This window comes from Fusarium poae, chromosome 2 (assembly GCF_019609905.1).
Source record: "Fusarium poae strain DAOMC 252244 chromosome 2, whole genome shotgun sequence".
NCBI lineage: Eukaryota > Fungi > Ascomycota > Sordariomycetes > Hypocreales > Nectriaceae > Fusarium > Fusarium poae.
In genome coordinates this window covers 462,788-485,027 of record NC_058400.1, presented here as the reverse complement: position 1 = coordinate 485,027, position 22,240 = coordinate 462,788, and the positions used below count along the sequence as shown (strand labels likewise).

Below are 22,240 nucleotides of genomic sequence, written 5' to 3'. Positions count from 1 at the left end.
AGGCTCTCGAGGATTTATGTCAGTAGTAGAGGAGGGAAATTGTGAAAAATCATAGAAAAAAGAGACATACCCTGTAGTTCAGCTGGAATGTCTTTTTTAAACACCTTTTCCTTCCTTGGTCTAGTAAGCCCCACCTATCCCATGTCTTTTCCACTCGCTATTTGTAGAATCAACTATTGGCACGGGTAATCAATTATCCCCCGGCTGTTTTACAGAAAGGGATTTAACGAGGATCGAACGAGTACAAAGTCTGATTTTTAACATGTGCAATTCATTGGGGAAATATGTATAAAAACTTGATAAATGTAATACAAATGAAACGAAAGTATAAAAGAAATAAAGAAGATCATTGTAGTCTATTGTCTTTGAGGTTTGTGGAACGGCACGACGTAGAAGAAGTGTAGCTACATATTACAGGATATAATCATCGATATGAACCTGGTTTCTACTTTTTCTTAGATACATATACATTTCCCCTCTTTGTTCCAATATGTCAATGTGAATCTTCAATCAATTATTCTTCTGTCACTCGGACACTCTCATTAAAATCTCGATTCAACTGTCATTGTCTACTATACGGGGGTGGTGAGTCGCATGTTTGCTCAGATTCGCTGTCATCGTACTACGTCATTCCGAGTTAGTCTTTCTGTCCCTCGACGAATCATTAGCTGTGCAACTTACATAAACAGGTAATCTAGGACTGCAGGTAGTGACAAGCCCTTCGCTTGTTATTTGTAGTGGTACAATAAGAGACACTGTACTGCCGTGGGCCTTCGTAGCTAAGATGATTCGAATCCGGTAGCTTCTGCTAACCATGCACGAGTGAAAAGTGGGAATAAATAGTAATTTCTCCGTCGGGAGATTGAAGGGCTGTGTCATAGTAGCCTTGTATGTAAGTGGCTCCGGCTGATTGTAATCGATGTCGATAGAGCTCGGCGCTTTGTAGGCTGGTTCAACACGGGCTGAAACGACCTGAATTGGCTCTGAGGCTCTTCTCTCCGACTCTGCCGAAGGGTTGAAATTTCCAACCTTTTTCCAAGTTACTTCTTCAACCCCTCGTAGAAGTAGAGGATATGAATTTGTCCATGGAGCTACCGGAGAAATGACACTTGGCAGCACCTCATCATGATCAGGTAGAAAACCAATGGGTCCCGTCCAGAAGCTGGTAATGGTCTCAATAACGGCACCTTTGACACGCATATCTGGTGGTGTACCTCTTGGTGACGATGGTACGTATTCCAAGTCGATCACTAATTGAGAGTCCGATGTCTGAAGGTGATCCAAATGTAGGCTGATTGGCCTGGGTTGAGTAGTCGAAATCTTGAGGGTTCCTTCTTTAGCGCCAACCAAGTTCCGTCTTATCGTTTTTGTCTGAGACAAGCAGTATTGAGAATTGAGTGAATTAATGTGAATTGGCGGTTGTTCAGGAAAGATGGGAAGGACTTTGAGAGAAATGTTCTGATCGACAAACTTTTCTTCGCCGCGGCTATTCTTTTCAAGAACAAGTCTCGCCCGGATGACATAATCGACGTATGTCGAGCCATCCGTGAAATCATTTTTTACCCATGATCCTAGGCTCGGAGGTGGAAGTAAGTGACGTTCCCTCACTACCGGGTTTCGATGATTGCAGGCATTCAAAGCAAGATCCTCGGGGATCTTGAACAGAAATGGGACGACGGAAAACTCTCCATCTTGGAGGACGTGGCCAGCGGGCAGGACATCCTCAGAGATGGGCATCTGGATGTTGAGAAAGGTATGAGTTGTGAAGGGCTGCCCATACTGAGACGATTGGCGGGTTGAAGTTGTGCCTCTTAGACTGATTTGGATGGATTGAAACGCGGTTTGTTTTTGAGATATAAGTCTAACGCTACCCTGAACCGTGGAACCCGTAGTGTAGATCTTGGAATCGTGATGGCCATCGATATTGATCTCGATATGACTGGAGGGTTTCGACCGTGAAGGGATACATCTCAGTCTCTTTAAATTTTGATAAGTTGGCATGATGACAGTGTCTTGCAGAAGAAAAATATGATAGTTGAATAAATCCAGGCTGTAGATGTGCGTAACACAGAGATATCATCCGCGGAGAGGTCCCGAATATATAATGCAGTTCTATTGCAGTCTCAAGATGTATTGATAATCATGTTCAACGACGCCCTTGAGTCGTTGATAACATGGCTGAATGGGCTTGAATATAGCATCATGATTGGCGACCTCGCCATGGCTTGAGCAGCTGCAATTGGGTATTTTCACCGAGCAATGAATAAATGGTCTTGATTGGATAGTTTTGCCGTATGCAAGGCCGATAGATAAATATGATTGGCTAATTTCGCCGAGAGCGGCCAAACGAGATTATGACGCTTAATTAAACCTAGTCCGTCAAGATAGGCCAACCTGGAGCAAGAACTGAGTTTCAACAAAGTCTATCCATCACACTCCAGGAAAGAGATATTGAAATGTCAAGCCATCGTCTACGGTCGCAGAATATTGCGGCGAAAAGGACACAGCCATCTGGTGTTGATGTGCCAACCAGTGAGTTGATCAATCACGCCTAGCTGCTACCTACCTTCAATACACTCAATCTAATACCTTTGTACAGGACGTGCTTGCGTCAATTGTCGTCAGAGAAAGATTCGCTGTGATATTGTCGACAAAGGCGTCCCTTGTACAAACTGTAGCGCTCAAAACCGACCTGGATGTCGATCGTGTCCCAACAAGAAAGAAGTCAAGCAATCTTTACGTCAATTGGCCGTTCTAGCTCCTCTCCGTCCTCGCCAGCCAAATGATTCACCAACGGCGGCATCATCCTTTGCTGCTGCACCAGAAGTTCAACCTACAGACGAAGGCGGTGAGATCGAACTTGGGGCTCACGTCTTGAACGACAATGATGCAAGAGATGCAGAGCTTGGGCATCGAACTCGCGCACATTTCATCGGAAATGATCTCTCCAATTGCAATTACCTTTTTCGTCAAAGTTCTTCTAATGTCAACTACGATAACGTATTTCACTTTAACAATGGTCAATTAGAGTCTAGCGAAGACTGGTATGAACGACACGGTGTCTTGGGAGAACCGCTCAAACGTCCAGACAAGCAGCTTGAGATGCGGCTGATAAGAGCATATTTTGATATAATTAACCGTGGATGGCCGATAGTCGATGAGGATCTATTCATGACGCAGTATCATGGCCATGACCCCACAAACCCAGTGTGCCTGACAATTCTCAATGCGATAATGCTGGTAGGAGCCCACGCTCTAGCATCGCAAGACGAGAGCATGATTCCTCTTCTTCGCGTTTTCTTCCAGAGAACCAAGACTCTTTTCGAGTGTGAATCATGGCCTGATAGGCTTGTCTATATCCAAGTACCTCTCCTCTTGACGTGGTATTCTGATGCCAATGCTTGGCATTGGATTGGGATTGCTACTAGAACAGCCATGGCAATAGGACTGCATCGTGACACCAGCCACTCAAAGATGATGCCAGTTTACAAACGAGTATATACGCGTCTGTGGTGGGTTCTCTTCCAGTTTGATACAATCGCGTCTGTATCAGCTGGTAGACCTCAAGTTATGTAAGTATTGTGCATATTATCGCCACCACGATTCCTTGTTGACATTTGTAGCAATCTCGATGATTCTGATGTCCCAGATATCCAGCCTTGTCACCTTGAACATCTTTCTGGAGCAGAATTCGAGTTTGTCGTCTGTCACGTACAGCTGTGCAAGATAATATCCGAAACGACAAGAAAGGGTTGGTCACTTTGTGCAACTCCAGAGGAAAAGCTTCAAGCTATTAAAAAAGCCGACGAGTCCCTTGGAAATCTGCTTCTTTCCATTCCGAAAAGATTACAGTTGACGATTTCCTGTCTCGATTTATGGCAAGCCCATTTCTATCTTACCTACTACAACTTTGTTTTACTGCTTCATCGACCTGCGCCAAAGTCTAGGAAGGATGGTTCTATCGAGACACAAGAAGACGCTATACTCTGCAGAGAAGCCGCAGTCGCGGTTGCTTCCATCTTCGAAGTTCTTCTCAGCAAGCGGTTAATATCGTCTCTGTGGTTGTATAGCAATCATGTCGTGTTTACTGCCACCATTCACATCATCAACGAGATTAGTACAAACAAACCCTTGTTAGCTGCCAAGTCTCGACATACACTACACACGTTTTGGAAAGCCTTGCGGGAGCTTGCAAAGTACTGGAATTACGCTGGAGGTCTCCTAAAGGTCCTTGAGCAGAGGGCTTCAAGACCGAGAGGTGAGCGAGTACACGCACCAGGGGAACCCAGTCTGAACTTGCAGGTAGATGGGCCATCGTTTGAACAGCCAAAGGCTGGACCGTCAACTTGGAGCGGCAACGACAATGTCGTACAGAGTGATCCCGACGCAAATATGGTCGAAGTTGGTTTCGATACTTATGAATCAACTAACTCACAAAACATTACCATGGACTTTCTCACAGGCGGTCAGGACCCGTCATTCAATGATTTATTTTTGATGGATACTTCAGCATTTGACTTTCTCTTTAGCGAGGACATCAGCTAGGCCGTTGAATCAATGGAAAGTACTGAGTGGCAGAAGGCCCTATAGTGGCAATCTTCATGACCGACAGACAGCATAAATGTACTTTTTATTGGGTACCTAGAGAGGGAGTCACCGAAACGAAGACTGTAGTCACATCCATCCGAGAACATCATAATCGGTCGATGATGCGCCGAAGTACTACCTAGGTATCCCGAAAAACCTTTCCCAAATAGGTCGAAGAACCTTTGTTCCGGCAAGAAGATATGAGGGCGCATTTAGGTCTAGGTGCAATACGACATGGGCAGCAGATTCAGACTGAAAGTATGATCTGGGTGCAGAAATTACTTAACAATGTGCTATTCTTACTACAAGACCACGAGAATGAGATCACTACAACCTATTTCGGTTTCTCTACTAATATTTATAGGAAATTGGCTACCAAATTCACCCTGTCCTTCTAGGCCTCTGACTCCTCAACCCGTTTCGTTGCCAGTTTTGACTCCTCGACAAGTCTGGTCTCGATTGTCGATTCCAAATATTGATGAGGAAGACTTGCGACATATCACAGAACGCGCGGAAGAGATGTTCCAGCAAGACCGGGGCCAGGCTCAGCGGATAGTGACAACATCGTTGTTCCGCAACTGGATTGATAGTGCCCGCTCGACCAAACTCTTAGTACACGGCCACTTCAGATATGTAGAAGATATCTCGCCACTTTCTACTCTCTGTACAGTACTTACAATTGCATTCATTCAGGTAGGACGTTTCATCAGTCTTGTCTTCTTTTGAGGTCGACACCTCGTGTGGGATGAGTACCACGGTGGAGATGCCATGATACGCTCGCTGATTGCCCAGATCCTGCGCCAGTTTCCATCACAGTATCTCAACCCCGATGTTCATAAATTTTTACTGAATATGGGAGATGTTGAGATATTATGCAACCTGTTTCAACTTTTAGTCGGCCATATACCCTCGCCGTTAACTGTAGTCTGCATTATCGACGGCATCAATCGTTATGAAACGGGAGGGTATCTCGAAGATATGACGACGGTGATCTTGAAGCTGGTAGAACTTGTCAACATGTATAGCAATGGAAACACAGCATCCTTCAAATTGCTGCTGACATCTCCACTGCCAACCACAGAAGTACGCCAGGTATTCAATGTAGACCGGGATGCGATACTTCATATGGAGAACATTCCTGTCACTGAGCCGAACATGGGGTTCAATGGGTTCCAAGAACAGCTAGTTACTCGAGTGTAGTATGGGGAGAGACAGAAATAGAGTGGTCAATCGTGAAGGGCAATCGGATCATGCGATAATGAAATAGTGCGTGACAATTGACAAGTTCATTCTAGAAGACTCCATTTGCAGTATTCAATACTCTCTGGTCCAGGGCTAACTATCACCAATTTCACGAGAATGATTAGAAACCATCCCCTTCAACTTGGAAAACTCAGAGGGTTCCAGATCAAGCCGATTGCCCTGATTGACTGTGCCCCGTTGAAAAGCCTCTTTCAAGTGCTTTACCTTACACAAAGCACCATGTATATGGCTGCACTGGACAGACTTCCAAATTGGAGGTACTGCTAGCGTGGCGGCTCCAATCAAAGCACCTACTCCCGAAATAACAGCTGCTTTATATGGAGCGACTACTGCAGAGATGCATAGGGCACAGGTGCTGCTACAATATCAGATACCATCTGTAAATTGACAAGATTGGCCTTACCAAATAGCTGCAGTATGAGACCAGGGTTGAGACTGGAGTTTTGGATTCTCCTGCGTGCGGCGCAGAATGTTCTCCATGACGGTTAGATCACGGATGGCCGTGTCAGTACATATCTTAGGACGCGTCATGTCTGTGTCGGTTTGAGACTGAGCTGGGTTGGAAACCGCTGTTTAATAGTGATTATTAGCAATTTTCGTTCACTAACGTCACTAATGATAGAAAAAACTAACCTGTTGTCGGGCTGGTGTCAAAGTCAGCACAGGTCTGGCTGATTCGATCCAGACTTGAGGTATTGATTCAGATAGTACTCTGCGGATCGCCGGCGACTCTCAAACTCTTTCCACGGGTCGCCATGGGAAAATGAGTCTGCGTCGACAACAAAGATCGGATTTTGAACTGAATCCTGGCTATCTGAGGCCATGACCGATTGTCGAGAAAGTAGAAGCGCCGACCCTTGATGGCCTCCAGAAATGATCCATTGTCGTGACTATATGAACAATTTGTGGGAAATGGAAAAAATAAGTTTCAACGTTGAGGTTCCGGTTTCTGTTATTCACTCAGAGTGCGAACGGCTTATGGGACAATGCATCACAGGCTCATGCAAACATTGATCTTGTCACCCATTCACTCATTCACGAGCCACTCGGCAATGCACTGTTTCAGGCTGATCTGTTCTATAGTTATATGATCATCGCTATAGCCCCCCCTGGTGACGATCTTGGCACTTATAATCCTACATACCCCGCTCACCCCGTAACCAATGTCATGATCTGATTTCCGAGCCTTGCTTAATTTCCGTGTTAACGTGGTACCCGGCCGATCTTTCCAGAGCCGGTTGCTAGATTATGCCAGATAAGTGAACAAGGAGAATTCGCAGATAACAGAACGCCGAGGCCAGGGTATTATGCTGAGCAGTGCAATACTGTAGCAAAGTCACTATGATCCAATAACATCCCTGTAGGTAAGTACCTTGTTAACAGTCATTATACATTACCTATCTCTCGTTGCTGATCCGTTGTGGACCAGGCTGCGATAATTATTTTCGTATTTATTCTATTATACTTATATTGGAAACAAATCTTTTATTTCCGTCCTCGTGTCTTTTTCTTTCAAGCATTCGTACCATTGCGCCAGTCAACCTCGAAGACAATCCTTCCACAATGTCTGACCAAAACGTCTCAGTTGCAGCAGCGGCTATTCTCTTCTTGAAAGACCACTACATCACGTTGGTTTTATGCCTCACCATTTTGAGCTACGTTTATGGTCGATTCCGTCCAGGCCTCGCGTCTGTTCCAGGCCCATTTCTTGCAAAATGGACGAAGCTCTGGCGTCTTTACGATGTGTACCAGGGTAAATCTCATGAGACTTCCATTGGGCTACACGAAAAGTACGGCCCACTCGTGAGAGTAGCGCCAAACATTGTGTCAGTTGGTGATCCGCAAGCAATTAAGACCATATACGGATTAACTGGCGCATTTCCCAAGGTACGTGACCTATTAAAACCTGATTCTATATGACTGATATTTATCTCCCCTTTAAGTCCGCGTTCTATCCGATTCAAAGCATTTCGTGGCAAAAGAAACCACAGATGAACCTTTTCTCCACTCGAGACCCAGTCTATCACCGAGACCAGAAGAAAAAGGTCGCAGGAGCTTTCAGCCTGACCAACTTATTAGAATCAGAGGCTGCAATTGACTCTTGCACTGAATTGTTCATGTCTCGCCTTGATCAGTGGGCTTCTAATGGCAAACCTATCGATCTCGGCATGTGGCTTCAGTACTACGCGTTCGACGTCGTAGGTGAAGTGAATTTCGCTCAGAAGCTCGGCTTTTTGGAAACGGGCGGGGATGTTGATGGTATGATAAAAACAATCGAGGGTATCATCGCCTATGCCTCCATCTGTGGACAAGTACCCGAGATGCACACCCTCTTGTTGGGTAACCCTCTTTTTCCATACTTGATCCCATCTATGGAGACTTGGAATGCAGTCTTGACTTTCACTCTCAAGGCTATCAATGCTCGTACACCTATGAAACGAGACGGTGAGCTGGAGCTTTCTGATGTGGGAGGGAAGGATTTGTTGTCCAGGTGGGCTGCAGTGAAAAACAAGGATCCACTCAAGATGAGTACTAGAGATGCTATCGTGCATCTTTCAGCCAATGTGTTTGCAGGTTCGGACACCACCGCCATTGCCCTCCGAGCAGTTATCTACTTCCTCATAAAGAGCCCTGAAGAAATGAATAAGGTATTAGAGGATATCGATGCTGCCGATAAGGATGGAAAGCTCAGTGAGCTCATTTCATACAAGGAGACTACTACTCACTTGACTTACACCAAAGCTGCGATCAAAGAGGCCATGCGTCTGCATCCTTCAATCGGTCTCATGATGGAGCGACACGTTCCACTCCAAGGAGCCGAGATATGCGGACATTTCTTTCCCGGTGGTACGATTGTCGGCATAAACCCATGGGTTCTTCAACACGATCCCAAAGTTTACGAGGACCCAAAGACCTTCAAACCGGAGCGCTGGTTAACTGCAGACGCCGAGTTACTCTCCAAGATGGAGGCCAGCTTCTTCACCTTTGGCGCTGGATCGCGTACCTGTGTTGGAAAGCACATCAGTCTCATGGAGCTTTATAAAGTGGTCCCAGAGTTGTTGAGACGCTATCGCATTGAGTTGGCAGATCCGGATTCTGAGTGGGAAGTGAAGAATCGTTGGTTTGTACAGCAACATGGCCTGAATTGTGTGCTCAAGAGACGAGAAGTTGTCCGTGGTTGATGTTCAAAGGGGGCTAATCGGTTCGAGAAGCGAAAATGCGATAAGATAAGCATCCGTGTCTGGTCCAAACTCTCGGTGTCCCAACGCCAGTTAGTATATATCTCTTAATTGAGAAAAAGGAGAAAGTCTAGACATTTGAGTTGCCGGAAGTTCCCAATTTGCCTTTTCCTTGATTATCTCCTCTGATAGGGAACATTGTTATCCTAAAGGTGTATGACTTGGTGGACCATTCAGAGCCGTTAGACTCATTCATGTCATTCGCGGACAGTCTTACTACCCCGAGGAGAATACTGACGATCTGCTTGAAGCATGATAGTTGTGACTCAGTACTGGCTGGGGGTGAAGGTTGTCAATCACATTCAAAGTCTACTCCCATAATAATTGTTGAATCATTAACATTCAAATTTTAAAACCATAAAAGCGTGGTTGCTCAGTGGGATTTCACGATTCCCAAAGTCTAATGTTATCCTTTTCCCTCGTCTTGCAACTATTCGTCAATCAAGGTCAGGCATAAAGCTACAATCTCATTATCAGGGACTACTTGTAAGTTTTTTAAAAGTTCTTAAGTCTAAAAGTGAATTTTTAGATTACTATATAGAATTAATTGTTTTTAAAAAACCTTTTATTTTTCACAATATTTAAAAGCATCGCTTACCCAGCAGCTTATTCTCCCTTCAATTTAGAACAAACAACTCCAGAACACCGAGCCACCATCCGGAACTTGTCGACACATAAAAAAAGAACTTTGAATCGCCCCCCGACAAACATTCACGATGCGGAATTCACTCCTCGAACTGGACCCATACGCCGATGCCCTGCTCATCTTGCGATGTCCTAATTTGCAGCAGGTTCGTGCAGTCGAAGAGGAGGTAGAGGATGTCGAATGGAATTTACCCGGCGAGGTTGAAAGCAAAGAGGACAAGGAAAGCAAAACATCGACAGAACTCGATGAGATCACGTCTCTAAAACCATTTGACGAGGATGGTAATCCCCAGGAGATTATGTTTCGAGTATCGGCCAAACATCTTCGATTGGCCTCTCCTTTCTTTGACAAGATGTTGAGAGGTGGATTCCAAGAAGCGAAGCCTAATAACGAAGGCCTCTTGGAATTCAGAGCTCAGGATTGGAACGTCAGGGCCCTTCTGATCCTACTTGACATTATTCATGGTCACCACCGCCAAGTGCCCAAGGAACTAGACTTGGATACTATAGCACATATCGCGCTCCTCGTCGATTATTACGATTGCCTGGAGATTGTCGATGTATTCTCGGATCATTGGCTGACGAATCTTGCTGAATGGGAAATCTACGAATGGTCAGAAGTTCACAGAAATTCAGCATTCCATTTTGATAAAGCTGAGGTTTTGATGTTATTCAGCGCCTGGATATTCCGGAAACAAAAGGAATTCAAGAATCTGGTCATGAGCGCTATATACGAGACATCTGGCCCTATCGAAACAGAGTTGCCAATACCTAGTCACATCCTTGGTAATTATTACTCCCGGATGCCTTGTATAGATCGATGGCTAATATCGAATACATAGATAAAATCGAGGAACAGCGTATTGGACTACTCGAAGAATTGTTTGCTCAGCTGTATACCCTACAGTTCGACCTATTCCAGGGAAATACTGGTTGTTCCTATGAATGTTCATGCAGACTTCTTGGATTTCTTATGAGACAAATGCGGGATAAGAATCTGCCGATGACAAAGCCGGAACCTCCATTTATCGGATTCAGTGTTAATGCATTGATTCTCTTTTTAGAGCACGTCGAGACCCCTCACTGGTTCAGTGGAAAACATAAATTGGATTCCTGTCAGCTAGAAAAGAGAATAGATTTGGACGAGGAGGTGATGGATCGTTTGGCACCAGGATTAAGCTTGGAAGAATTCGGCTTAATACCTACTCATCCAGATAACGATTGGGCCTAGGACAGATCAAATTAATCGTCACTAATTTGTTCATTGTGTTGTGTATTTAAAGAGCAACTTGCGGTGACTTAGTATCGTCTGTAAACAGGTGAAAAACTCGAATGTATTAGAAAAAATTAATGAATAATAATGAAATCTGATATTTATGATGTTTTATTTCTCTATTATCTGCAATTCAACCGCAGTTGGCAGAGAACAATTCATCCCCACGAATAATCTACCAAAAGGTTATTCGTTATTCCATAACATCAGTTGATGCATGCCGATAGATACTTTGTCGCCCTACTGGATGGGGACTGTCATCTTCCAAGCATTTGTACTAGTAAAAGTACGACCAAACGTTCCTAAGGCGAAGATAAAGCGAAAGTTGGCCAAGACGTAAGAAGAAAGAGGTGAAGCATTTTTGACAGTGAGATTTTGATTGTGGTAGTGGTGGTGTGATTGTGACTTTTGCTGTCGGCGGCAAAAATATTTCCATGACGAATCATCGACTATTTGTATCGAAATTTCTAGCGTTGAATATTGTTTTTACATTCATAAATATCCATAGACTCCGCTTCGGTAAACGTGTCAGTATGATACTCGTAAATCTAACTAAAATGTTTAGTTCCTTGCTCGATACCTATTGCGTGGGCGTTTGGCGAAAACTGACGCCATGACACCATTTTCTTAGACTTGTCCCGATAGTCTGGGCCTGGAACGCGATAGCTATTTTCTCAGCTTAGCCACATTTGTTTGTAAAAAAGATATTAGACAAAGCCACTGTGTCGGTGAGTATACGGTTATGTCTCAGTAGAGCTTAGCTGAAGGGTACCAAGCTTCTTGTGGCGTATGTCGAAGTGCTGAAAGCTAGGCTAGACTAAAAAGAAGTTATCAGGTCAAATTTGAATCCCAGCGGCCGACGATGAATCGCGTGGATTTTCATGAAGTCACGAGGGTTATTTATTTAATTCAATAGCACTCGTGTTCGCAGCGCCTTTCCTGATGGTATAGAGATAAGTGATAGTTAGGACAAGGGATAGCGCCAATCTGGAAAATAGTTAACCAATATCTGCAATATGGAAACGTATACTAGAGCACTTAGTATACACTATAATGATGAGGACGCGATAACCGGTCATTTCAGGGTGCGTTCAAAAAAAACCTCTAGTAACTACTAGGCCACAGTTGCAGAAAATACTAGCAAAGTCTCTGTGGGCGTCAGAAGCTGGAGGGCTGCACTTGCCGTTCAAGCCAATACATAGCTCAATTATATTATTATCATTCAGAATCTTGTTGAGCGCATTAGTCTTGAGGATTAACTGCTTGAAAATCCAGTGTCGCAATGTGAGAGCAATGCCACTTAGAGTCGCGATAGGCATATAGTTATTATATCTTAGACTTGTTCGTTATTTACATAACGTACATGATAAGCGGGTGCAACAGACAAGCGAGTGCAACACAACATCACAACATCTCAGATAGAAATAGCAATAAAAACACAACAGACTATTAATTAAGTAAAATTAATCGCTATATTCTTCCATAGACATAGCGACAAGTATCTGACAGGTCCTTGCATTATGTCCTGTCTTGCCGCACGCTCCACAGCGCCTTTCCTTCATTCGCGGAGGCCCTCCTTGACCACCACTTCTCGATGGTCCAGCCACCGCCTGCGCATCAACATCCGTTTGATCAATTACTTGCCTTCCTTCCTCTACTGTCATCACCCCTCCTTTCTGTAGCCGGGTTCTTTTTGCCCTCCGCCGCCGGCTTAGTATCTTATTTGCCTGTTCAAGATCTTGGACCCTGGCCTCTAATAAGGCAACCTTATGCATAACTATCTTTGTTCCCTTGGAAGAAGACCTCAATGCTTCTAGAATTGACTCTGGAGAGCTACTTTTATGCCTTTTGATTCTCTTTTCAAGATATTCAAGCTGAGAGTCGGCTTCAAGGATAGTCTTTGGGGTCTTTGAGACCCAAGGGGTCGAGGGGCTAACTACCTCCTCCACAGGCGTTGGAGTCCGCAGCTGCACATCGAGCTTCGAGATTACACTTTCTGGGTCGAGAGGAGCAAGTCCGGCTCCTCTAAAGGCTGCTTTAATATTTTTCTCTGTCATTGTGGCCTGGTAGGCGGTGTAAAAAGCCGGCAAGAACTCGGTTTTGGAAATGTGGGTTACGGAGCATCTGATCAAATGCTCGATTTCTCGCCCGTAAGCCTTCTTAAGCAGGCCAAAGCACCCGACATCAAGAGGCTGCAGCAGATGAGACGAATGAGGCGGTATACAAAGCGTGATGATTTTATTTGCCTTGCAATATCTCTCAAAGTCGACCGAGTGGTGACTTTGGTGTCCGTCGAGGATCAGGAGACGATAGCGATTCTTTGATTGCTTGGTAGTACACCGGTCGAAGTGCTTTAGCCACTCGAGGCCTATCTCGTTATCTGTCCAGCCATTAGGACTCGTCGCAATAGCCCAATCGCCCGGGAGGTTGCTTTCTCGGTACCAGTGGGCGAGGTGATATTGGCCCGCACCTATGATGAACGGCGGGATCGCTTGGCCCTCGGCATTGATCGCCTGAATGACTGTAATCCATTCCCGGTTTCCAGGCTGCACTGATTTTGGTCTTCCACGCCTTTCAGCACCTGTGACGACCATTCCGCTCGCAATAACGCCCATCATAAAGCCAGTCTCGTCAAAGTTGTAGATTTCATCAGGTCGGATGCCATACTTCGCAATTACATTTGCTATGAGCCTAAACCAGTTGCGAATAATGGTCGGATCTTCACATTTGGCTCTCTGGTAGTCATATTTACGGGGGAAATGCGTCTTGAGGTCTTTGTGTCGCTTGACGAAGTTAGAGGCCCAGCGCTTGCCGACAGGCGGCGTCTCGCGGTCGGCGAGCAATCGGTTAGCCATCTCCTCAACACAACGCAGTCGCGGGGGAAACCCTCGCGAATCCAGATCGAGAATGAACTGAACTATGATCTGTTCTTCTAGATCAGATAGTTTGCGTGATTTTGGGATAGAATCACGCGTAGAAAGGATACCCTTCTGTCGGCGATATAAAGTCCAATAACGGACCTGGTAGATGCCTGCGGCGCGTCGGAGACTTAATTTTGGGTCATTTTGAAGGGCACGAAGTGCAAGAAGAATCCTAGCCTCAATATTTGGGTCTGGCATATTTGGTGGTTGAAAATTAATTGATTAAGTTGAGAAGATGTAAATTGCGGGATTTTTTGTTGCACTCGCTTGTCTGTTGCACCCGCTTATCATGTACGTTAGCATTTCAAATTGTCTTCCCTGCATAATTGTCACATCTTGATTCAGCTAAAGTGATGTCTTTGTGACTTAATCATCCATACATGGATCTTGGTCCCATCCCTGCCCTTCTTACACTTGAGCGCCAGGCTGACATTCAGCTTTCAATGTCGTCGGTTAGCCTTGGCCACCACAGTTTCATATGAAATTTCGTCGTGTTCGGTAGCCTGGATCTCCATACCGATGGCTACCAGAGCCCTTCTCAGAGCATCTTTAGATGAGGCATATACCATCTTATCCTTTACTTTGGCACTATCAGGTGTCCATGAGACAAAGACAATTTTCCGTCCGGCACCCGTCCCATCGTCCTTTTCAAACTCGAAATCGTAAACGGCGTAACGTGGTTCTGTTTCGGGGAGGTCTGCTAAGAAATCGTCCCATTCTTCGCTTTTGGAGGTTCGATCAACAATGATTTCATTGACAGTCTTGTTCAACTTGTAGATAATGTAGCGGTAGGTGTTTTTGAGCTTGAGGCCTTGGTACTCTTGCAGACAGTGATCCGAAACGCTAACACCGCTAGCCATAGTTACGGTTAAGTTGAGATGGAAGATTGTAAGTGGATTTGAGTTTAAGAGCGGATGAATTGCGGATAAGTAGAATAAACAGATTTTTTTGTTGTAATGTAAGGATGACACTGTCCACTCCCTTGTGGTGGGTTAGTCCGTAATATATATACCTCTCAGCCTGCCGGAAGCCTTCAACTATAACTTTTGTTTGTGACTACAGTAAGCAGGAAACCTTTGACTCAATTGCTGTCTACCACGTATCATGTCTCATTCCAAGCAATTCTATCTCTCCCAACAGTTTGTAGCCAGTTTTATTGGCCTGAATGGCAAGTACTTCATCCACTTAGTGGTCAGACTAGTGGCAGTCTGCAGCGACTAGTAAGATTTTAAGGCTGTTCAGCTGGGCTTTGACTGCGGCAGCTATGACAATTTTCCTAACTAAGATAAGATCAACTAGGCTATTGAAGCACGATGACGAAAGTCAGAAAACAAAACATGAAAACTGGCGAATAATGATTATTATTATGGAACTGCAAATGTATACCGTAACTTTCCATGATGTATTCAACGACTTAGGAGCATTGCCACAGCGGGGTCTAGATAAGGTGACCGCCTTATCCGATAATTTGCCTGAGGCTGAATGAATTAATGACGGCATATCTTACCTTTGTCACTCGGTCTAGATGATATATAGAAGTGATTAACACGGTAGGTCCCGGTAACGTGTCTTATTTGGCATGCATACACCGTCGAATATGGAAAGTTACAGTATTTCTTTTTAGTCTTTCACTCATTTTAAACGACGTCATAATATTCCACACAGCTCTCACATCCCATCATGCAGGATTACGTCTGCTTTCAATGAAACCCAGCAACGTTTTGGAAAAATGACATTTGAATCAAGGGTTGTTATCAGACTTATCTGAAACGAAGGAATGGCCAATAGGTGATGTCGGTTTATACTAAGAAAGAGGCAAAAACATGCCAACGATTCTATTTTGATATCAGACTAAATTAGCCTTGATGCGCCATCATCCATCTATGGTCTACGAAGACTTTTTGGTTCCATTCTTTCCACGGCCCTTGAAACTCCAATCAATTTGGTTCGCCATCTTGACTTCTACACCAAGCTCACTAGCAAAAGCTTTCACAAGGCCAGGGTTCTGTTGGAACCAACGTCCAGCCCTCACAACATCGATACCGGATTGCAGAACCTCCTCTGCAATATGCCCAGTCTTGATTCCACCAACAGCCGAAACAAGTACACTATCGCCCACAGCCTTCTTCACTTGTTTTGCAAGGTCTACCTGGTAAGCAGGACCTGCTTTGATAGCGATGGCAGACTTGGGATGGATACCACCTGAGCTCACGTCCACTAAGTCGACACCATGTTTCGACAAGATCTTTGCAAGTTCGCAAGTCTGTTCGACTGTCCAACTCTCGGGAAACTCGTCCTTGAACTGAGGGTCAAATTCGAACCAATCAGTTGCACTGACACGGACGAGGAGAGGTGTCGTCTCGGGGATGGCGACTCGGATGAGATCAATGATTTCCAAGACGACTCGAATGCGGTTCTCGAAGCTGCCGCCATACTCATCAGTTCTCTGATTGGCGACCGGACTCAAGAACTGATGGAGTAGGTATCCGTGAGCAGCGTGAATCTCAATGACATCGAAACCTGCACGAATGGCTCTCTTGGCCGCTTCCACATAGTCGCTCTTGAGCTGCTCAATATCATCCTTGGTGAAGGCCTTGGGAACTGGGTTCACACCATCTTCTTGTGGGATTGCCGAGGGAGCGACAATATTGTCTGGCCAGCCACCCACTTCTTTAGCCGCAACAGCATTGACGCTTAGCCACGGAGACACACAGCTGGCTTTACGACCAGCGTGTGAAAGCTGAATACCAATCTTTTGGCTTTGACTGTGCGCGAAAGTAGTGATGCGCTTCAGAGGTTCGATCTGGCCGTCTTCCCAGAGACCGACGTCCTGAGGTGTGATGCGACCATGGTCTTGTACAGCCGTAGCTTCAACCATGGACATTCCTGGGCCTCTTTGGAGAATGCCTCCGAGGTGAGTCAAATGCCAGTCGGTAGCATATCCGTCTTTGGCAGAGTATTGGCAGAGAGGTGCAAGGAAGAGACGGTTTGGGAAGGTTACGCCACGAATAGTGATGGGTGTGAAAAGCTTGGTTGATCCGTCTGAAGAAGTACCCGCTGGCGGGTCTTGAGCCGGTGTATAATACGGTGCCCCTTCAGCGGCGATATTGTCGATAATCTCGTAGGCCATGGTCAATTTGTTAAAGAACTTATGGTTGTAGCTGCTTCATTAAACATTCTACAGTCTACTTGGGTCTATTATACCATTTCAATCATGTCTCCAATATTCTCAACATCACGACTCAGTACCCACATGGTGGTATCTGTTGGTTGTTGGTTCAAACATGTTGGTTCTTGACCACCATTACTAATGTCGAATTGCGTCGATCATTAGCGTCTGATTACAAATCGAGTCTCCCAAACTTGTTTAATTCCCGCTCGGCTAACCGGCTTCCCAGAGTAGTATTCTTTATTATGATTCATATCCCAAATAGGACAGGAAATACTCCGATTGTCGATCACCAGAAAATGCACCGAGTCGGAGCGACACATACTGCATATTCGCTTGTGCACACGCAATACGTGTACGCAAATTCGCATGCACGGCCCTGACTAGTGCAAGGGTAAAAAAACTTTATTGTGCCAATAACGTTACTACGCTGCTGAGAAAGCAAGGATATCCACTGAGGATGTTTCCTCGTCTAGATCCATGCTGTATAACTCGGCTGATGCACTCAAGACACCTGTTTCTTTAGCAACAGACAACTTGAGCTTACACAATGTCGTGGAAAGCAATTGCAAAGGCAGCTCAGGCTGAAGTACTGGATTCGATCCCGGCGAAATGGAAATTAAGTGGCGATAAGTATCGATCATTGACAAATGTAACCAGCGTGCCTCAAGATTGCGGCATCTTATCTGATGAGCAACTTGCCATCACTGATCTCACAGCTCTCGGTGTAGTGAAGCGCATCGAGTCTCATGAATTGACGGCAGTGCAAGTACTGGAAGCTTTTGCTGCACGAACTGCAATTGCCCATCAACTTGTGAGAGTCTCTCCGTTTTGTCTTGTATTTGACTTACAATGTCCAGGTCAATTGCTTGATGGATTGGTTCTACGATGACGGTCTGCGACAAGCTGAAGAACTCGACAAGAGTTTCAAAGAGACAGGAAAATTGAAGGGGCCATTGCATGGAGTTCCTGTTGCTCTCAAGGTAACTTAATCTATGGTCGCTCCAATTGTGAATACAATGCTTATGAATGATGATCAGGACTTTCACTTTGTCGCTGGTCGGCCTACCACCACAGGTTATGTTTCAAGGAGAAACTTCCGACCTGGCAATGATTCGGCACTAGTCAAAACTCTTCGTGATGCTGGTGCTGTCTTTTACTGCAAAACGACGATGCCTCAGTCAGGAATGGCTATCGAAACCGTAAGTAATCTTTGGGGACGAACCCTTAACCCTTACAACACGAACCTGTCGGCAGGTGGTAGTTCAGGAGGTGATGCCGTTCTAGTCGCTCTGAAAGGCACTCCCATTACTCCGTCGACTGATCTCGGAGGTTCGATCCGTGTCCCCGCAGCCTTTAACGGATTGTACGCGATCCGGCCTACCTCAGACCGCATCCCCAAAGGTGGCATGGAGAATATTAACAATGGTCAACTTTCCATCAAGCTGTCCTGTGGGCCCATTTGCCATTCCATGGAGGATCTTGAAGCTTTTACAAAGATCATCAATGCTCACCCTTCCAATCAACATGATCCCACTTCGGTCCCAGTTCCTTGGAGGACCCTCAAGCCAGTGGAGGGCAAACTTGCGATTGGATTGATGAAGTGGGACAAGGTGGTAATGCCCCATCCGCCTGTTCTACGCGCCCTCGATCATACAAAGCGGGCGTTGGAAAACGCTGGGCACCAAGGTAAAATTAATATTATTTCGGTCACGCTGAGCGATGCTAACTCTTATTACAGTCATTGAATTTGATGTACCTTTTGACTGCTGGGACGCTATTCAGACGACGGTGAGTGTTCTTCGGCAATATGAAGAGAGACATATCTGACACAAAATGCAGTTCGATACCTATTACCAGTCTGGGCACAGTGGGACACTTTCCGCTCTCGAATCTACAGGCGAGCCTCTCATTCCTGCTTTCGAAGACCTTATCAAGGTTTTCGGCAGCAAAGAGATCAGCGCCGCAGAATCACAACAGGTACGTTCAGAGGAACAATTCAACAGAACGTGCCCAGCTACTAACAAGAAGATAGTTGAATGTCAAGGCTAGAAGCTTTAGAGAAAGCTTTCGTAACGCCTGGGATGACACGGCTCTACACACCACTACTGGCCGCCCTGTCGATGCACTGATTTGTCCTTCAGCCCCTGCTGTAGGGTATCCTCATGACTTCAATGTTTACTGGGGTTATACGTCCTTGTTCAATCTTCTGGATTACCCATCCGTCATCCTGCCAGTAAGCGGCTTCAAGGTTAATGCACAGGATGACCCAGTGAACTCGGACTACAAGCCTTTAGAGACAAATCCCTACGACAAACCCAATCATGAACTGTGTATGTTATAAGCATGTATTTATCCGTGAGGATGTTACTGACACAAACTATCCACAGATCGGCCCGACTTGTTCTCATCTCAACCTTCGACAATTCAAGTCGTCGGTCGCCCTTTCCAGGATGAAGAGCTCGTTCAAGTGTCTTCGATGATGGATAGTTTACTTCGAGATTTCTAGATAAACAAATGTTTACACTCTGCGGCGTAATTACAAGCTAGATTCTAGATAATTAAGAGGATGAACAAGACTTTCGTGTAGATCCTTGTGAAAATAATATATAAATATGTTGTGGAAAACAAATCATGTAATTTCCAGAGTTCACCGTCCCCCGTCTATCCTTGGTACATAGACGAGGTGTTTTTGACACACGGGGTAGGATATCAATATTTAGGACAAGATACAAATCACCCCGATGTTGGCGGTTCATGTACTTCTTGTATGCTATATATCGTGTACAATCTCCCATTGTTATATTCTTGTCCCATATGATATCTAAAGGGAGTGCTCCAAGTGAACACGGTACGTATCGGAGGATGGGTCAATTTCCGGTCACTTAGAGCCCACAACGGAGGGCGAACTCCGCTTATAGCGAAGCCGTGATCCGTGGCTGACACGGGATTCTACGCCCGGAGCATTGCAACTAAAGCTCCGAGCTAATATCACCGAATGAAGATCAATCCACGATATTGAACAGATAGATGATCGGCCTATATAAGAATTACATTCAGAATGCCAAAGTTATTTCTCATCAACAGTTTTTTCCCGTGTCCTTTTACAGCATGGCTTTGTTCACCATCATCCCCATATTGTGGGTACTTCCTTTGGGAATAGCCTCTCTGTTCTTTTACTACATCGTCCCTTACTTCTGGAACTATCGCCATCTGCGCAGCGTACCTGGACCACTTTTGGCACGTCTTTCCAATTGGTGGCTCGTATATGCATGCAGAGAAAAGGCCAGATGGAAATACGTCAACGATGCTCACAAACAATATGGCCCAGTTGTTCGCATTCAGCCAAACCATGTGAGCGTGGCCGATGAAGGAGTCATCAACGCAATCTATGGACATGGGAATGGAATGCTGAAATCGTAAGATACACGTCCATGTGACCCGGAGATACAGACTAACTGCGTGTAGGTCATTCTACGATGCTTCCGTCATTACTACCTACAGCATCTTCACATCAAGAGATCGTGCTGAGCATTCACGAAAGAGAAAGGTCGTGTCCCATAGCTTCGCACCACAGTCGATGCGAAACTTTGAACCTTTCATTCGACAACATGTTGGTGTTTTCTTGCAGAAATGGGACGCTATGGCAGCCAATGAGGCCAAGCCTGATGGCTTTGCCGATGTCGAGGGTCGTCTTTGGCTCAAGTAAGTCTCTTCTATCAATTTCTACAGACTTATTTCTGACCTGTCAGTTATTTGGTTCTTGACATCATTGGTGATCTTGCCTTTGGGGCTCCATTCGGAGTTTTGGAGAAAGGATCCGAGGATGTCGACTTTGAAACAGAAAATGGCCCCAGATCCCTGCCCATCATCACGAGTCTTACCACCCGAAGTGAACTTGCTGCTACAGTCGGAGCATTGCCTGAGATCAAACCCTACCTGAAGTGGAGTCCTGATCCGTTCTTCCGTACGGGTTTCAATGGCATGATCAACTTGCGCACACTGGGAACTTCTCGTATCACGGACAGACTGAACAACCCGCTTGGTGAAGACCGTGAGAAGGATCTTCTTGAACGTGTGCGTGAGGGTCGTGATCACAAGGGCCAACCCTTTGGCAAGGGAGAACTCATCGCTGAATCTTTGACCGTTTTGATCGCTGGCACCGATACTACGAGTAGCACCATGGCTGCTTTGCTGTATCACGTGGTACGAACTCCAGGTGTGTTGAAGAAGCTACAGACCGAATTGGATGAAGCTATTCCCGCCGATGTTTCAATCCCTTCGTTTGACATGGTCAAGAATCTGCCGTACCTTGGTCATGTTGTCAACGAGGCCTTGAGACATCACTCGACTATCAGCCTCGGTCTTCCTCGATTGGTACCTGAAAAGGGTGGTGGAATTACCATCGCCGGTTATCATTTTGCTCCTGGTACAGTCCTCAGTATCCCAATATACACTGTCCATCATCTGAAAGAGGTGTGGGGACCGGATGCGGACGAGTTTAGACCGGAACGATGGGAGGATGTAACGCCGAGACAGAAACAGGCTTTCATCCCATTCAGCCACGGTCCACGGGCTTGTCTTGGACGGAATCTTGCCGAGATGGAACTCAGGGTTATTACTGCTACTTGGGCGAGACGGTACGACTTTGTGCTAAGGGATGATACGATGGATATTATGGAGGGTTTGGCCAGAAAGCCTGAGGCTGTGAATGTAGGCATTAGAAGACGAGTTTAGATCCGACGGACGCTTGAGAAGTTGTGACTGGGTGGTGAAATAGTCAATAGTACATCCAGCTATAACAATAAATTATATCCAGATCCATCAGGACTCAAACATCTACAGATCGTATATTGACTCTTGGCACGCTAGGACGATGTATGTAAATCTTCTGCACGCCAAGATGGTAGCGACATGGGGCTTATAACCCATCGGCTTGTTTCAAGACTGATAATACTCCGAAATGAGGACTTAAAGTTTCGCTAGTTTTGATAATCTCCGGATCTTGAGGTCGGTTTCTGTTATCGCGTATTTTTTATTCATGTCGAGACCAAGGTTTGCAAACGCATGAGATAATATTACCACCTTAATTGATATTAGTACAAAGAAATATTATCAAACGCCAATTATGGACAATCTAATT

The 22,240-nt window shown here is 45.4% G+C and overlaps 9 protein-coding genes across 9 annotated transcripts; 5 read left to right on the top strand and 4 right to left on the bottom strand.

Annotated features, from left to right (window-relative positions):
* Positions 1-562: 562 nt before the first annotated feature.
* FPOAC1_004084 (uncharacterized protein) lies at positions 563-2,001 on the bottom strand (the record flags this gene model as incomplete). Its single annotated transcript, XM_044848639.1, has 2 exons — positions 563-622; positions 682-2,001. The coding sequence occupies 2 exons, from the start codon at positions 1,999-2,001 to the stop codon at positions 563-565; spliced, it is 1,380 nt and encodes a 459-aa protein (XP_044707349.1).
* Positions 2,002-2,456: 455 nt separating this feature from the next.
* FPOAC1_004083 (uncharacterized protein) lies at positions 2,457-4,545 on the top strand (the record flags this gene model as incomplete). The annotated part of the gene is made up of 4 exons (XM_044848638.1): positions 2,457-2,532; positions 2,600-3,572; positions 3,624-4,475; positions 4,530-4,545. The coding sequence occupies 4 exons, from the start codon at positions 2,457-2,459 to the stop codon at positions 4,543-4,545; spliced, it is 1,917 nt and encodes a 638-aa protein (XP_044707348.1).
* A 1,377-nt stretch (positions 4,546-5,922) lies between these two features.
* On the bottom strand, positions 5,923-6,674 carry FPOAC1_004082 (uncharacterized protein; the record flags this gene model as incomplete). Its single annotated transcript, XM_044848637.1, has 4 exons — positions 5,923-6,205; positions 6,254-6,419; positions 6,484-6,494; positions 6,562-6,674. 4 exons carry the CDS (start codon positions 6,672-6,674, stop codon positions 5,923-5,925), a joined length of 573 nt encoding a protein of 190 aa, XP_044707347.1.
* Positions 6,675-7,413: 739 nt separating this feature from the next.
* On the top strand, positions 7,414-9,032 carry FPOAC1_004081 (uncharacterized protein; the record flags this gene model as incomplete). The annotated part of the gene is made up of 2 exons (XM_044848636.1): positions 7,414-7,737; positions 7,794-9,032. 2 exons carry the CDS (start codon positions 7,414-7,416, stop codon positions 9,030-9,032), a joined length of 1,563 nt encoding a protein of 520 aa, XP_044707346.1.
* Positions 9,033-9,805: 773 nt separating this feature from the next.
* On the top strand, positions 9,806-10,965 carry FPOAC1_004080 (uncharacterized protein; the record flags this gene model as incomplete). Its single annotated transcript, XM_044848635.1, has 2 exons — positions 9,806-10,520; positions 10,577-10,965. The coding sequence occupies 2 exons, from the start codon at positions 9,806-9,808 to the stop codon at positions 10,963-10,965; spliced, it is 1,104 nt and encodes a 367-aa protein (XP_044707345.1).
* Positions 10,966-14,368: 3,403 nt separating this feature from the next.
* FPOAC1_004079 (uncharacterized protein) lies at positions 14,369-14,788 on the bottom strand (the record flags this gene model as incomplete). The annotated part of the gene is made up of 1 exon (XM_044848634.1): positions 14,369-14,788. One exon carries the CDS (start codon positions 14,786-14,788, stop codon positions 14,369-14,371), a length of 420 nt encoding a protein of 139 aa, XP_044707344.1.
* Positions 14,789-15,816: 1,028 nt separating this feature from the next.
* On the bottom strand, positions 15,817-17,058 carry FPOAC1_004078 (uncharacterized protein; the record flags this gene model as incomplete). Its single annotated transcript, XM_044848633.1, has 1 exon — positions 15,817-17,058. One exon carries the CDS (start codon positions 17,056-17,058, stop codon positions 15,817-15,819), a length of 1,242 nt encoding a protein of 413 aa, XP_044707343.1.
* Positions 17,059-17,647: 589 nt separating this feature from the next.
* On the top strand, positions 17,648-19,606 carry FPOAC1_004077 (uncharacterized protein; the record flags this gene model as incomplete). Its single annotated transcript, XM_044848632.1, has 7 exons — positions 17,648-17,911; positions 17,958-18,080; positions 18,138-18,786; positions 18,839-18,888; positions 18,940-19,077; positions 19,133-19,430; positions 19,488-19,606. 7 exons carry the CDS (start codon positions 17,648-17,650, stop codon positions 19,604-19,606), a joined length of 1,641 nt encoding a protein of 546 aa, XP_044707342.1.
* A 521-nt stretch (positions 19,607-20,127) lies between these two features.
* Positions 20,128-21,834, top strand: FPOAC1_004076 (uncharacterized protein; the record flags this gene model as incomplete). The annotated part of the gene is made up of 3 exons (XM_044848631.1): positions 20,128-20,516; positions 20,566-20,802; positions 20,850-21,834. 3 exons carry the CDS (start codon positions 20,128-20,130, stop codon positions 21,832-21,834), a joined length of 1,611 nt encoding a protein of 536 aa, XP_044707341.1.
* Positions 21,835-22,240: the final 406 nt, after the last annotated feature.